This window comes from Tachysurus fulvidraco, chromosome 23 (genome assembly GCF_022655615.1).
Source record: "Tachysurus fulvidraco isolate hzauxx_2018 chromosome 23, HZAU_PFXX_2.0, whole genome shotgun sequence".
NCBI lineage: Eukaryota > Metazoa > Chordata > Actinopteri > Siluriformes > Bagridae > Tachysurus > Tachysurus fulvidraco.
In genome coordinates, this window is record NC_062540.1 from 16,201,742 (window position 1) to 16,218,010 (window position 16,269).

Here is a 16,269-nt window from a genome sequence, read left to right on the forward strand (position 1 = left end):
TGTAAAATTCTGTATTTACAAAAACCACAACAAAGCATGCCAGTTAAAATAAAAGCATATATTACAATACTTGTCGTCTCTCTCAAGTGTTAAGTGAAGTCTTTACATTTCAGCATTTGTGCCATGGACATCATCACAGCTCCAACTGAACCATACATTAACACGTCATACAGCGTGTAAGCGTGATTTTACAACACGGTACAATCGCATTCAAGGAGAAAGGAGTGTGTGAGGAGAAACTGCATGGTTGTCTATGCTTTTCACTGGGCACCGATTTGGATTGGAGTCCACAGTTCCCACTCAGGAGATCTCAGGCAGTCGACAGACCAACAAACAGGTCTGATAAGGGAGAGGGAGCTGGGCTGTAAACACTAAATACACACACTCAGGCTTTGATGGTGTGGATTCTAGTGCCATCAGTGACTCTGGGTCGTTGTCACTTTTTCACTTTTTCTAAGTGTATAGGGTAATGAGGGCAGAGAAGAGATTGGCAGGTAAGAGCAAGTTGGAATAATTTTTTTTTTAAAAATCATCATTTCATCTTTTCCTTTGTGAGAAAAGATTGATGATTGATCTTGGTTGTTTTTCTTATTTGTAAAAGATCTCTGCTTCCCTGTAATGCTTATGGTAAGACATTCAAATAGTTCATGGCATGATGAGTAGAAACCAAGAATAATTAAAAGACATTTGAAGGAATGACACTTAGTTTTTTTTTCCAAGCTTTAAAAACACCTTAAATTTAGAGCAAAAGGGGATGGCAGTTTGCTCGAGAGGTTGCAGACATAGTTTTCACGGTGCAGTTTAGACAATTTTCCCATATAGACAAACAGTATTTAAAAAACAGATGAACGTTCCAGAATTGCATAATATTCACCAACACAAGCATCCTTTACCATAACCTGGATTATTACCTGTATCACTTCATTCTCAAAGAGAGCTTCCACTCCATATACACTCTGTATAATTCCCCATACTGTACGTTTCATATTGTCAATATTTACTCTATTATTCAACAGTCAAAAAGCCACCCAGTAGATGCATTCATAATAGCTACCCTACTGCTCTCCCTAATGTCTCCAAGACAAAACACACGTCTAACAAAACACACAAGCCCTGATACAGTCATCTGGATTATGCATTACCTTTAAAACAATCAGACATTAAAAAAAAAACGAAATATAACACGCATGTTAAAAGAGGTCACCTCTAAGAGAGGTCTGGTCCCGACTGACGAAGTATTGTAAGAGATTACAGATGGCATGGTGGCTTGCTGCAACCTTCATAGACCCTTGATTGCATAGGGCCAAATCATATTGCTGGTGCCAAATGAAAATACACAAAAAGTGATTTGCCCAAGACTTGATTTGAATAGAAACCTAACCAAAAGTTCCTAAAGTCTGGGGTAATGAAAATCTGTAAGCAAATCTACAAATGCTTCTAGTGTACCACAAAGCATACAGAATAAAAAAAACTGCTTTTGATAATCCACTGACTCTATCTATATGGAATTGGCATGATCTGAGTTGGTTAGTTACAAAGCAGTGTTTTATCGTGGGGTAAGTACAAGCAGAACAATTAAGAACAATTTTTGAGTATTACCAATTATCCCTTTCCAGTCATTTCTACTGAAATATTTGCCTGTGGACAGCCTCAAACATATGGTCAAGCCACATCTGTGGTCAGAGTAGAAGTGTCAAGTGGACTATGATTATACATGCATGATTTCTGATCAAAACATGCCACCATGCAAGTCATTTCTATGCACTGAACGAGCACAATTAGTTACTTATTTATCTGGAACTCAGTCTGAGCAAGTCCCTTACAGCCCAAGACAAAACCTTGATTAATGACCCCAACCCAATTTGCAGTGTGGAAGTCTATGTATAAAATGTCTTCTTTTTTCTTTTCTTTTCTTTTTTTTTTTTTAAATGCAAGTATAACAAAGAGATGATGAAAAGACTATGGGCCAAATGTTTCTTTTTACCTTCATTTTTGTTTCTCAAATAAGATGCACATATATTTATCTCACATAACCTTTGCATAATTTTCTGTTTTGTCGTTTTCCTCAATTTCCCCTCTCATTTTCAGTCAACTCTACTGTAAGCTGTATCTTTCTGGTCAAAGGACAATGTTCCAGAAACTTTCCTGTACCGAGTTGGGGGTTTCCCACTGGATTTCGGCAGTGTTTATCAGGGGCAATTCTGTAGCAGAGGAATGCTAAACTCCACACAGGGTGTGCGGTGTATATTCTGTGTGTGGTGGGACGTAGATAAACATAGATAACTGCCATGGGCCTTTCATCGTGTTTTTAGTTGCTTTGTCGAGCTGTAAAATCTTGGTCGCTGAGTACAGATGCCATACAGTAAGCTCATTATGGTTTGATTTGGTCGTAATCAAAGTGGTAAGAAACCAGGCTGCTTTCTCTGTACTGGCGCATCTGTAAAGTCTGTAAACAACTTTTTTTTCCACTTTTCTGGGTTTCATTGAAAATGAATTTTCCTTGACATTTGTTAGAGTTGATAGAGTCTCATCACATTTGTGTCTTGTTTTGGCTATAACCATTAGCATAGTTCTAACACTTTGATTCCTTGACGTCTTTTTGGTTTTTGTCGTTCTTGCCTTTGCTTTCGCTTTCATCCTGTTTGTCTTTCTCAGGTTTGGTCACGCTGTCGTACGAGGGCAGTGAGGCAGTGGAGGGTGTGTCCTCCTTCTTCTCCTGGTTGGTGCCTCCATTTTCCAGCTTGCCGCTGCTTATAAGTCGCTTGCAAATGAAGCCTCTGCGTATTAGGTAGGCACGGTAAGCACGCTGGATGACCGAAGCAGACATGTGCTCCTGCTTGCGCCGCAACGTCGTGGTGATGGGCTCAAAAGATATCTTGGAGGGATTGGCGGCAATGAAGCGCTCCTCCATCTGCTGCCGCATCATGTCCAGGTCACCACTGTCACCCAGAACACGTTTGGTAAAGGCAAACAGGATGTCCAGGCAGTGAATTCGGTCTCCACTCACCATGGGCAAGTCCATGGCAATGAGTTCTATCGTGTTGGGCTTAGGCACCCGTAAGGGGTGCTCTAGAGCATCGGCAAAGTCACCGAGCTTTGCAAAGGTGATAAACTGCGAAGCAGTAGGATCAAACTTCTCCCAGATCTCATAGAAGGACTCAAAGTCATCTTCGCACAGCGGATCAGCACTCTCTTCTGTAGCCACGCTAAAGTTTTCCAGGATAATGGCGATGTACATATTTACCACGATCAAGAAAGACACAATGATGTACATGACAAAGAAGAAAATGCCCACAGAAGGATTGCCACAGTCACCCTTTACAGAGGTACCAGGGTTCTCCTTATTAGGATCACAGTCTGGAGCGTAGTTGAGGATGGGAGCCAGTAGGCCGTCCCACCCTGCTGAGGTGGTGATCATAAACAAAATAATCATGCTGTTTCCAAATGTTTCAAAATTGTACATGTCATCGATTCCAGATTCCCGTTTGACGTAGGCAAAGTTAGACATGCCGAAGATGGAGAAAATGAACATGACCAGGAAGAGCAGCAAGCCGATGTTGAACAGAGCTGGCAGTGACATCATTAAGGCAAACAGTAAAGTCCGGATGCCTTTGGCGCCTTTGATCAGACGCAGGATACGACCAATTCGAGCCAAACGAATAACCCTAAACAGTGTCGGTGACACAAAGTACTTCTCAATCAAGTCTGCCAGGAACATACCTATTGTAATAGACAAATGGGAAAGACAAAAAAATGAGAAGAGGAAATAAGATTATACAATCATATACTGTACTTACAAAATGGAGAGGGACTTACCAACTATAGAAAGGATGACCACAACACAGTCAAAGATATTCCAGCCATTGGTGAAATAGTAATGACGCAGGGCAAAGAGCTTGAGGACGAATTCAGCGGTGAAGACCACAATGAAGATGAAGTTCACCCAGTACAATATGTTTTCTGTGTCCGGCGACTGATCATCTGTTTCCACCATCATGGTCACCATGTTTAGACAGATGAGGATCATGATAGAGATGTCAAACACTTGCTGCGTCACAAAGTCAAACACCATTCCCTGGACCTTGTTCTAAAGGACAAATTAGAGACTCAAGATTAGACCCAAGACATACCTTCTGTTACCAACCGTTATGTGTGCAGTTGTGTATGTACTACCTGAGGTCTAGGTATGGGTTTTTGTGGTTTCTTTGAACCAAGTTTCTTCATTGCATTGTAGTATTTCTTCTGTTCTTCTGTCATGAAAATATCCTGACCTCCAAAGTATAGGAACAGAAAATCTTTGGTTACAATCAATATAACCTTTGAGAGAATGTACATGCTAGCATACAGCAAATATTCAATATCATTTCTAATTGATCAAAAAGAGGAGCCTTATCTTTTTCTTTTGCTGGTTGAAATTGTCGATGATGACACCAATGAACAGGTTGAGAGTGAAAAACGAGCCAAAAATAATAAAGATGACAAAGTAAAGGTACATATAGATGTTGTCCTCATACAAGGGCTGGTCTCCCACCTGGGATCATACAACAAGTGAAATAGTTGGCTTCGAATTCTACAAGGGTCATAAAAAACAGCTTCTGATATTCCTGTTCATACCTGCCGTGAATCGACTGCTGCATACATAATGTCCATCCAGCCTTTGAAAGTAGCCTATTATCAAAAATAAAAAATATATATATATATACAAATTTATTAAAAATGTATTAGCAATGCAATGTTAACAGTTACAGGGTCCTTAGTTTGATCCTGAGCTCAGTTTACTGCCCGTATCTATCTTTCTTATGTTCTTCCTATTGTTGCTTAGGTTTCCATTGGGTTCCCCTGGGTGTGATTGTTTGTGCATGGTTCCCAGAGATAGACTGGTGTCCCAGTCTGGGTTTAACCCCAAATCACACCCAGTGTTCCTGGTTTTGATCCTTCAAGACCCTGACCAAGATAAAGCATTTACTAAAGATGCAAAAGTCCAAATAGCAATACAAAAGCTAAACTGTTCATGGATGAATAGACATGTTCTTACACTCCACCCTTCAATCAAACCCTGTCACATAACCACAAACATAAAGTCCAAGAAAAAAGAATATACTGAAAATATTGATTTCTAGCATGAGTTTCATGAACAAAGAAGCTCACCACTTGGAGCAGAGCCAGATAGCCGGCACCCACGTTGTCAAAATTGATCTTGACGTTTTTCCAGCGCACTTCGCTGTAGTTCGCAGAGATGAGTTCATAGCACTGTGTCTTGTTGTTCACCTCGTGCAGTTTAAAGTATTCCTCAGAAGTTTCATTGAAGCAGTAGTAATACTTCCCCGCAAATAGGTTGACACCCATGATACTGAAAATCAGCCAAAAGATGAGGCAAACCAGCAACACATTCATAATGGAAGGGATGGCACCCACCAAGGCGTTGACTACAACCTAGAGCAAGAGTGGAAGAGACAATGCAGTGTTGCGTGAGGACTCGGAAACTACACACACACACACACACACACAGTATATACTCATACACAATCACTACCAGCTATGAACAAACATGTATAACACAGCGTCGTATTTGTATGGCTAAATATAAGTCTTTTATATTTAAGTGCTATGAGGCCATATAAGATTTATTTTAACCCTTTCATGCATAACATCCACAGTCAGTTTAGGGAAGGTTTTTTTTATTCATTTTTCAAGGGTGAACTCTAACATCTGGTTCCTCCGAGACACATGAAGAGAGCAGCCTTTACCTTTTCAAACTGTTGCTCTTTCTGCATCACAGGGCAAAGTAACACAATGGGAGGAAAGCACACTCTGCCATCTGCCAACTCTGCTCATACCTATGATTGGATAGTGTATAATGTGATTGACAGGGGAGAATCTAATGCTTTCTAATGCTAACAGACAATTTACTTTCTTGGACTCCAGGCCACGGACAGCTGTGGGCTTGTCAGGATTTGATATCTATTTATAAATTAATTAATACAATTGATATTTTGAGGAAAATGTAATCACTTGAAACCATTACTGCAATATACTATAAATCAAAGTGCTGATTTTTGTTCTCAAGACATGTAATTCTCAATAACAGTAGGTGTTTTATATACAAATAAAAATTATTTGTAAAAATGATTCACTAATTATGAACGAATGAATGAAATTGCTGCATAGAAAAGCTCAGTGGAATTCTGTTTTTTTGCATATCCCAACTGAGGAGATGGGGTAGCTATGATACAGTGCCCCTGGAGCAGGGAGGATTGAGAGACTTGATCATTGGGGATAAATACATACACATTGTGAACTAAATCTATCTAATATTAATCTTGAATTTTGCATTCTATTAATCTTTATATTATTCTTTATATTAACCTTTTGTTCTATGTTTCTGTACTGTAAAGCTGCTTTGAGACAATGTCAGTTGTAAAAAGCGCTATACTGTACAAATAAGCTTGAATTGAACTGAATTGAATTTTTAAAAATAATAGTTAAAAAATGTTAAATAGTTAAAAAAAATGTGAAGAATTCAATACAAATGAACAACTATTAGTTTTAGTCAGAAAACAGTTTTAATCCAAAAAATAGTTTTTTGGACCTTTATTTGTGTTTTAGTGGCATCATTTAATTTAATTTAATCATTTAAGAATATTACATATCTAGTTTTATTTACAGATCATCATCATAAACAGTTTAGACCAAAATGTAAACAATTTTTTGTTTATATAAATTTTATTGTTTAATATAAGTGCTTTTTAGAAAAAGTAAAATTCATGTGACATGCAGATTTAAGTAATATCAATATCTATAGAATCTGGATATCTTTTAGAATAATTTATGCATGAAAGGGTTTGTGAATTTCCATAAACAGTTGTTGGAGAAAGAGAGATCTGTGGCATTACGTGGAGTTTTAATCATGACCTCTGAATTGAGGTTAAGAACCTTAGAATTAGGGATATTAACATTAGAAATATCTGCCATACAGATAGCGTAAACCCAACAAACCCAGCAAACTCATAACATGACCCGTCCCTCTACCCACAAGCAAGCAAGAACAGAAATAGACTGATCAGATCAAACCCCCACTTCCCCTGCCCGATCCCCATCCACCCTCAGCCCAGTTCAGGATCCCATCCACCAGTGATTAGCGAGGAGCGGCGCGTGCTGTGTACGCTCGCACGCTGTGTTAGGCTGGCTGAGCCGCAGCTCTGGGGCAGGCAGCTGAGCATGCATGTTTTCACGGATTCCACAGTGGAGCCATATTCCCTCCTTGCACACTAATTTCATACTGTGGAATGATAAGATTCTCCAAGCAAATACGGGGCAAATACAGTCTATCCATTTGCTATTACAAGGACTGATAATTATAAAAATTTAAAGAAGGAAAAAATGCTTCTCTTGACTTTCCCCTTGACCAAATCAATGTAACATTACTTCAGCCCTTATACAGCACTATAGTATACGCAGTACATCGTACGATGATAAATGATCACTACAAAAAATTAATTCTTTGTACGAATAGTTTAAATCGATTCAAAAATGCGATGAATAGACCCCCATTTAAAGCTATTTGTCAGGAGAATCGGTGTAGGCTTTAAATTTAGCACACATTTAAATGTCACATAGACATTCAACACAGATATAAAAGTGAGGGAAAATGGCTTTCAAAAGTGCATAATGTGCATTGGCAATTGAACTGGACATGCGTGTTACATGGCATCATTGTGCAAACTCAAACACTGTTAAAATCAATAAATAAATGAATCAGGAGAGGCACCAGCACAGAGAGATTTACATACGTGTAGAAATTACAAGCGTGAACGTAGATCCTATCGCAGTAGATGGATATTAATGATCTGGGCTTAATCTGGACTACCTTTGAAATTAACCACAAACCCAGATCAAACTTTTCAATTTTTCTTCAAAAATAGAATTAATTTATTTATAGTTGCAAATTTTTTGTACTTTCTCACCTCTCTGCGCTGCTGTCTCCTTATCAAGTCATTTATTCATTTTGAACTCAAACCTTTTTTGTTCATTTAAAACAAAATGCCATTTCATTTAATGAACAAAGGCTAATATAAATGTAGATTATTCATTTACATATCTTTCTTTCTGTTACTGCATAATAGAACTCATTTCTATTCTGACCCAATCATAACTGGATTATCATAGGGACAACGCAGTTTTACAAAGTTTTAGAAACATGACATTCCATATGTCACCCAAAAATGACACGCTCAGTAGGCCAGTACTACATATACTAGATTATAATACATGAAAATTAACCAGGAAAACAACAAAATAATAAAGAAAGAAAGAATAACATTCCAAAAATTTGGAAAGTTCCTTAATAGATAAAAGTATAAACAGAAGCAGTGGCCTGTGAACTCCATGCATAATAATTATCTTTATTGTATAATCTGGTCTGTCATTTTTGGGTCATTTCATCATTCTGTAGAAAGGACGCAAGTTTTGCCCAGAGTGAAATCTGTGTATTTTTAGCAACAGTTGATCGTGATAATTGGCTATAAATTCTATACATCTCTCTGCTCTAGTGGGTCCAGTCTCCCAGTTTCAGCATTTCTAACAGGAATCATCGTGCCATGTCCTATAAGTGCCATGCTGTGAATAAAACCACTTACTGCCAGCAGGCTGCCTGGTCAATTTCCTAAGCTTCTGTTTTGACTCAAAAAGGAAGTCAATTTCCATAAAAATTGGCCGAACACACTCAAATTTTTAACGAAGACTTATCTTGAGACATGTCCATTTTCCACCCTACTCAGTGGCACAAACTGTCCGGGTGACCAAACAACCCCATTGAGTACCTCTGAACCCAAGGCTTCAGAGAACTGCATTTTACATTCCCACAGTCCACAGAAGCTTAGCAAATATCCTCCTCTCACACCCACACTGCTGTGTGTGTGAGGCTCTCTTATTTTCAGTCCCATGAGCAGATCCTGGACAAGCGAAAGAGAGGTGAGGCGCGACTCCAGCAGGTTGAGACAGGGTGAGATGAACAGGACATGATGAGGGAGTGAGGGAGGGAAAGAGGGAGGGAGGAAGGGAGGGAGGAAAGGAGGGAGGGAGTTAGGGAGGAAGGATGGAAGAATGGGAAGGGGTTGGCTGAGGGAATAAGGGATAGAGGATCAGGGACTGGGAAGGAGGTGAAAGGTTAGAAAGGCAACAGAAGCTCAAGGCAACCAGTCCAGGGGTAAGAGAGGAGGGACTGAAAGCGACAACAACCAGGCACCATCGTTCACAACCACCAAAGCAGGGATGACTGCTGAGAAGGCTCAGCTTAACACCTACTCTTACTACAGACCAACCGCAGGGAGTAATTAAGAGCCACGCTAATTCCGTGGATGTGTGCTACAGTATAGGAGTGACGACTCCATCGTGTAAAGGAGTCTTACGCTCTGAAGTGGCTCTGTGCGGTATTGTATGGGGCAGGCCCGGGTGCGAGTTCAGTGATCCAGTGGATCTGTGCTACTGGTTGTTCTCTGATAGATGCAGAAGGGGTCAGTTGGAGAAGGGGAATGATGGAGGGAAAGGGGGCTCTCTATTAAAAGCATAAGTTGAGAAAATCAGGCCAAAGGAGCAGCCAATTGATCGAAGCTGGTCTTGGTTTTCAATAAATAAAATACCTTTCCATTGTTTTTTTTAACCAAAAAGCCAATTATTATTATTTATTTTCTTTACTAAATATTCATCTTATTAGAATTTTTCCGATGACGCAGCTTTGAAAAGACTTTTTCAGTCTATCAGTTTGTTATAGATCTGAATTATCTTTTAGGTCTTATACCACAGCGTTTTTGGCTTCTCAATTCTGATTGGTGCTGATTTATTAATTGAATTACAATTGTAAAACAGGCTTGTTTTATTACATTCTTTTTATCATTTCAATTATATCAACTTACACAGGGACTTAACACTAATTTAAAAACATGTCTACTGCTTGATATGGTGAGGTTTTCTGTAAGGAGATTTAGCATTTTTGGAAGGAGTCTCCAGTGTCAGCATTTTAGAACAGTTACAGCTGTTACAGCTACAGCTGTCTGGCACGGGGAAAATCTAGGTTAAAAAAACGTAGGATATTTCCCAGTAACATGAAATGTTAAAAGAGAAAACAAAGAGGCATGTAAAGACTTTAAATGGTTGTTTGTAGTTGCTATAACGTAAGTGATTACAGGAACTAGGTTGTTTTAACAGTAAGCATAGAGTTAAGTGGCTAAAAAGTGCGATGTGTAGATCTTATTAAATGACTGTGTTTGTGATGGCAAACCGCTGTGGTATAAGAGGAGTAAAACACTTTGGAACGTTCTGTTATAGGAAAATAATGAACATCTGGGTGATACAATAATTCTGATTCAGTCACATCACACCATAGCGTGCTTGATTACTTTTCCATAACAGCCCACTCTGACATGTTTTATTCCTTATTTAGAGAATCATCTAGGAATCAGCAGAACACAAGAGGATTCCACTAAACTCAGGGAACACTTGTGTTCGAAAGAATATCCCAGCTGCATCATAACTCAAACATATCTGGTAAAGAATGCATGAAATTGCATTATGAATGAAGAGAGATTTATTTTCAGTGGTTACTTCCGTTTCTTTCTTTCTTTTTAATTATCCCTCTGGTATGACTTTGGCGTTGTTGTTGCTGTTTTCTTTTGCGTTTTTTTTTTTTTTTTTTGATCAGCTCTAGCATGCTGTAACTGTTGAATGGGCATGCAGGATCAGCTCTATAGCTTTTCTTACCCTCATCCCTTCAAAACGGGACAATGCTCTGAGTGGTCTCAGGGCCCTGAGTGTCCTGAGTGATTTAATGGGCCCTAGATCGGAGTAGCCCAGCGTATTAGCTATAAGGCTGACTATAGACACCTACACAGAAACAGAGAAGCAAAAAAGGATCCAGACTGTTAGATGGGCAAAGCTTTCTATGGACGAGATGGTCCTAGAGCTGCTTGAATGTTGCTTTACACATATATAGACGTACTTGGATGGGTATATACATATATAATAATGTATTTATACATGTATATATCCTTTAGAGATTAAAGTGAGAGACAAAGAGAGAGAGAAAGAGTGTCATGTTTAGGGTTATAAGTGTGTAGAGCTTTAGAGGCAGCAGTCACGCCCCTGGATTTCGATCTTGGTTAGTTTTAGAGGTTGGTGAATCTTGAGAGCTTCTTTTATACCTGTGAAGAAACTGATGATTGAAGAGAGAAAGTGACAGAGAAACATAAGACTCAAATAAAAGAAGAGAAAAAGCAGAGACAGCACGCTGATTAAAGGGGCCTTGGGAAAGGGGGTTTTCGGCACAAAGGAGACAATAAAAACAAAAAAACCCAACAGATTACAAGAACCTTACCCTTGCCCTTCTAACATTGTGTCTCCTTGTCGCTCTCGGCTGTGGCATAAAATCCCAAATAATTTAAGACAGACATACTAATGGCACCTAAGAGAAAGAATACAGGTAAACATGTTCATGTTTAACATGTATGTCAGGTTTACAGTCACATCGATCTTACATAGTCTTTACAGAGACTTTAAAAAACACACAGATGCGATATAACATAAGGGAAAGGGGCAGATTAGAGGAGATCATCTTACTAGATGACACTCAAAGGACAAGATCATACTCCAGAAACCAAAGCCCTGTGAGTCTTGATGTGCCATCCAAAATGAAGCACGCACCCACACATACACACAAGTGTGGTAATTATTGCAGATTGGTCATCTAAAACAAAAATAATATCGTAACTATGAGGGATATTTACTCTATACAGAAGTGTGAAAATGGTTCGATAAAAGGCCAAGGCTAGTAGAGAAACACCAGTGTGCATGGATAGGCAGCACCTGTGTAAACGGGGCTTGAGTTTCTGTGTAAAGGAATACGAACATTTCTGAGCACCTTCAATAAACCACTGACAGAGACGCGGTAAAAACACAGCAGAAAAGTGCACGACAGTCAAGCTGACCAATTTACAGAGGGGATTCTATCAAAGGTGAAAGCTTTATCCTGAATGTAGCACTTCAGATGACTGGCAAAGATTATTAGAGTTAGCTCCTAGCACACCCAGATATGTTTTAATCGTTTGCTATACATATAGTATATTGTCTGAGGCTCTGGTACTGGATTAGTTTCAGGATATCTCTAAAGTAAATCCAGTTTAAGCCTCATGATCTGATCTGTACAGTGATTCACCAAACTCAGTCCTGCTTTGTACCTTCTTGCGCTTTTTAACTCTAAAACACTCCATGTGTGAGTTAAATTTATGACTGTATCATATGAGTTACAGTGAGGAAGATGTTTAAAACCAGTGTGAGTTGCATGATGTCTCTAAGTCTGGAACTGTGAAACTTTTTGAACCTGTTTAAATGGCTACACAAGTGTTCTCCTTTATGTCTCACTGAAAGCAAGTCTGCAAGCTCCATCAGAGAACTGGGAGTACTCCATAAAGCTTTCACCTTCATCTAAAGGTTGGATCTTTGCAGGTAATTGTCACCTTTAGATTGAGCCAATGGAAGGCCCGTGTATGGAGGGCCAGGCGAGCTGGCACCAGTGCTCCTCACGTGCCAATGCTCTCACTCTGCAAGGCAAGGTCAATGAGATGTGTGGCTGTGGTTAAATGAAGACAGAAAACTGAAGCAAAAAGGAACATGAAAAGAAGCAAATGACATTCCACTGTACTGCAAAACTAATTACAATGACTCATGATCCATAAAGCCTGAGTCCTTTATTAAAAGAAAATCCACCCTGAAGCAAATGTGTTTATATTCAAATATTTGTAATAGAGATTCTGCCCCTAATTTGTAGTTAAATGCTATTTTTTCATGATTCCTTTGAGATGTTAGAAAATCGGTCCCATTTTCAGGGCGTCTCTTGCGCACTTGCAACAGAGATACAAATTTCAATTTCAAGCTTAAACGTAAAAAAATAACGGTCAGGTTTCACTCTTAAATGTCATGAATGGGAAATCCAATGTGGAAGTAGCGACGACAATAAACACATGAATGCAATGGTACGGAATGTGGTATGTATGTGGTAGCTGATCTGTTTGAGCAGTGAGAACAAATGAGAAAAGCGAGAGAGCTATTTGACTATTGGTCAAACAGCATTGTTGGAAATGCAGAAAACTGTTAAACAGAGTAAAAGTAGACTAACATGTCCAGGAAAGATGTTTATACTAAGAATTTCATTACAAAATAAATCTAATTTTAATTTGCTTGTTGCTCAGGATGAATTTTTCCTTTTAAGTAGGTTTTTTTTTTTTTGGATAAACGTACAGTATGACTTTCCTTGAGGCTTAAGTCAATTAGTCAGTTTGTTATGAAAAAATGAAGCCAAGGGTCTGACCTACTGTGTTTAAAGATATTTCTAGCAATTTCTAATCATTTTATAAATAAAACTGTAGAGTCAAAATGTGAGCAAATAAAGACAACAGCATGAACAGAAGGATAATAAACAGACTGAGGGATGTTTGATATACTGGCAGGAAAAGAATCAGTACTGTACAGATAAAGCATGCTGGATGTGATATTTGAGCTTCTCTCAGCTGGGCAGTGTAAAAACACAGTGCAGGCCAGCAGAGAAACAAATGGGACACAAAGCAAAACCAAGGTAGAGCGGTGGCTAATGTTAACACTGCACTTGCCATCTACTACACATCCTCAACATCTCCATCTCAGATCTTCTCATGGAAAAAGAAGCTGTGATGGATAGGTCTGTTTATCCTGCTAAAGAAATTCTTCTGTCCTACCCCAAACAGCACCATCTGCCATTACTGATGTTATGTTAGAAGGAGATAGAGTACCAAAAATCTTAATCTGTCTTTATAATTGTATTGTAATTGTGTTTAGTTTTTTAAGCTATATTTGTTTCTTTAGTTCAGATCATAACTTAGTAGTACAATCTTTGTGGCCTCTTTAGGAAAACAGAATTCTAATTAAACTGGATGTCAATAAATTTGATTCTCAATAAAAGATCCAAAATGACATTCCTCTGGATATTTAGCGTTGTTATATAGCATTGGATATTTAGTATTGTCTCATATCATGATATAAGAACTAATATGTTAAGGTAAATGACTTATTCATCTTATAGCAATGGCTTGCGTGTAACTCTATCTGCCACACCAGCTCTCCGAGCAACCTGGCACAGTATAGGTCTGGAAGAAAGTGTTGGGATTGATAGGCTCTGCTGAAAGGCGATTAGATCAGGAACATGGTCAGAACAGACATTTACACAAACCACAGACACAATATAGATATACATATATACATACATGAACAAAATACTGTCATCATTATACATATACACACAGGAGAGAAGCACACACAGGTACTATATTACACTCATACAAAAAACACATGGTGTCCCTTACTGTGAAGCTGACGTCCTCCAAGTGTTTGGGATACGAGTGCATTAAAGGGTCAAACTTGGCTGTTGATGAGAGGGCAACTACCAACGGCCCGAGCTAACAGCACTACAAAACAAACTGGACTAAAGTATCCTGATCAGTTTGCCAATTACTTCTGACGTTACAATGCGTTAAAAAGTGTCTAGCTACAAATTTAGTGACTTTTGAGCAGATGTTAGTGACTGTCTTGCATGTGAATATTTGTCATCCATGTACTGTCACAATCACAATCAAGTGGATTGCAGTGGTATAATATTCATTATTTGTCGATTAAATACATCATTAATTAGTTGTGAGCAATTGTGTTTGAGGGGATTATCCCAAGAAAACCATTTATACAGCCTAATTACAGTTATGATTCCTCTACTGTCATAGGAAATGCTGTAATGTTAGCAAACTAAAATTGCATTACTCAAAGTGCGATTGTTCCTTTTGGCCTTATAGTTTTAAAGATCCCGAATTACCTTGCGCTGAAACAGATTAAAGACTGCTGCTTAGACACCTAGATCAACAAAGATTTCAAGTTGGCTCTCATGCAAGTTGGCTAAAAGGTTGGCTAACAGTTGGCTAACAGGTTGTAATCTAGACACCTTGATTAACAAAGATGTTCAAGTTGTCTAGCATGCATGGTAGCCTAGTGGATTAGGCTAGTTAATTAACCAGAGAATAAACTGCAATACATTTCTTTAAAATTCAATTTTGAAATGTAATTATGAATTTCTTCTTTGCAAATTTGCTCTTTCTTTCTGTTTCAGATTTTCTACTTTGCCTGGATTATACAGTTTTATATTTACAACCCCCGGGATATAGAATTATACAACCAGCCAAGCGGTTGGACAAACTAGTTATACTGTATATGTATATATTTATCATGGTCTTAAAAGAATTTAGGAATACAACTTTTCATAGCTTGAACTGTTTCCTGAATTTAAAATAGTTATAAAATAAAATAATCCATAATAATTTGCATTTGTTTAACAATTTTCTTTCTCACTGCAAATCTAAATTAACATTACAGTATAAAGATTTGTTGAAAACTGTAATAATGAAGGAAACGTATCTATGAGCAGATGTGTCCAAACTAGCAGTGTATCTTTTATTCCATGGTTAATATTATGTTCTAAGGTAAACCCCTACATCAACATGGCAGTTTTGATATAATAAAATGTATAAATTTGATTTAATAAACTAGAAAGAAAAGGATGATTAACCATAACGGTAAAGTTGTGACATAATAATTACCATGGCCATTTATATGTAACAGGAATGTATTCAATGGCACTATCAGTATGAGTTCATGAGTATCTTTATTTGTCCCCAGAGCTTCATATCCAAATACTTGGTTGCAGCGGACTTATAGTGGACGTATATCTTTAGTCTCGTTGGTTGCCCTGTAAACATTTCTGTCAAAGTTTCTTTAAAAAATTGTATCTGTTTGAAATACATCTGAATAAAATATTTCCACAATAACAAAATAACTTAAAATTAAGAGTAACACTTGGAAGGTCCTTCACAATGAGGGTCAAATAGGAGATCAATAAAGAGACATATTCATTAAGCACCGCATTACACAATACATAGGCACAAATACGGTTTTCAGAATAAGGAACATTTTAGGGTTTAGCAATGCTTGAATACCGTATCAATAATCATTGTTATTGACTGACTATGTGTTGTTTTTTATTACACACATGGTTTCAGTGTATTCTTTGCTAGCCATGGGGTTTCTGAGACTTTTAGCAGAGAATTGATTTACATATTCAAGCATCACAGGAGCAAACATTTTCATGGTTATGCATGGGTGATGAGCCTGTATGTCTATAGATAAAACAAGCTCCTAGCTTAGCTA

At 38.1% G+C, this 16,269-nt stretch overlaps 1 protein-coding gene across 8 annotated transcripts in view; it reads right to left on the minus strand.

Moving 5' to 3' along the window:
- Positions 1–1,882: 1,882 nt before the first annotated feature.
- scn8aa (sodium channel, voltage gated, type VIII, alpha subunit a) overlaps positions 1,883–16,269 on the minus strand; it is a 52,701-nt gene continuing 38,314 nt past the window's right edge. For 5 of the 8 annotated variants that reach the window (XM_027170520.2, XM_027170517.2, XM_027170521.2 and 2 more), the window contains exons 21-27: positions 10,756–10,878; positions 5,149–5,433; positions 4,615–4,668; positions 4,394–4,531; positions 4,174–4,278; positions 3,817–4,087; positions 1,883–3,720 (exon numbers count right to left, since the gene is read on the minus strand). In XM_027170520.2, the coding sequence (XP_027026321.1) occupies positions 2,573–3,720; positions 3,817–4,087; positions 4,174–4,278; positions 4,394–4,531; positions 4,615–4,668; positions 5,149–5,433; positions 10,756–10,878 (2,124 nt within the window). In that variant the 3' untranslated portion in view covers positions 1,883–2,572. The remainder of the gene's footprint in view (positions 3,721–3,816; positions 4,088–4,173; positions 4,279–4,393; positions 4,532–4,614; positions 4,669–5,148; positions 5,434–10,755; positions 10,879–16,269) is intronic. The other 3 variants (XM_047807247.1, XM_047807246.1, XM_047807248.1) reach the window with 1 other exon arrangement.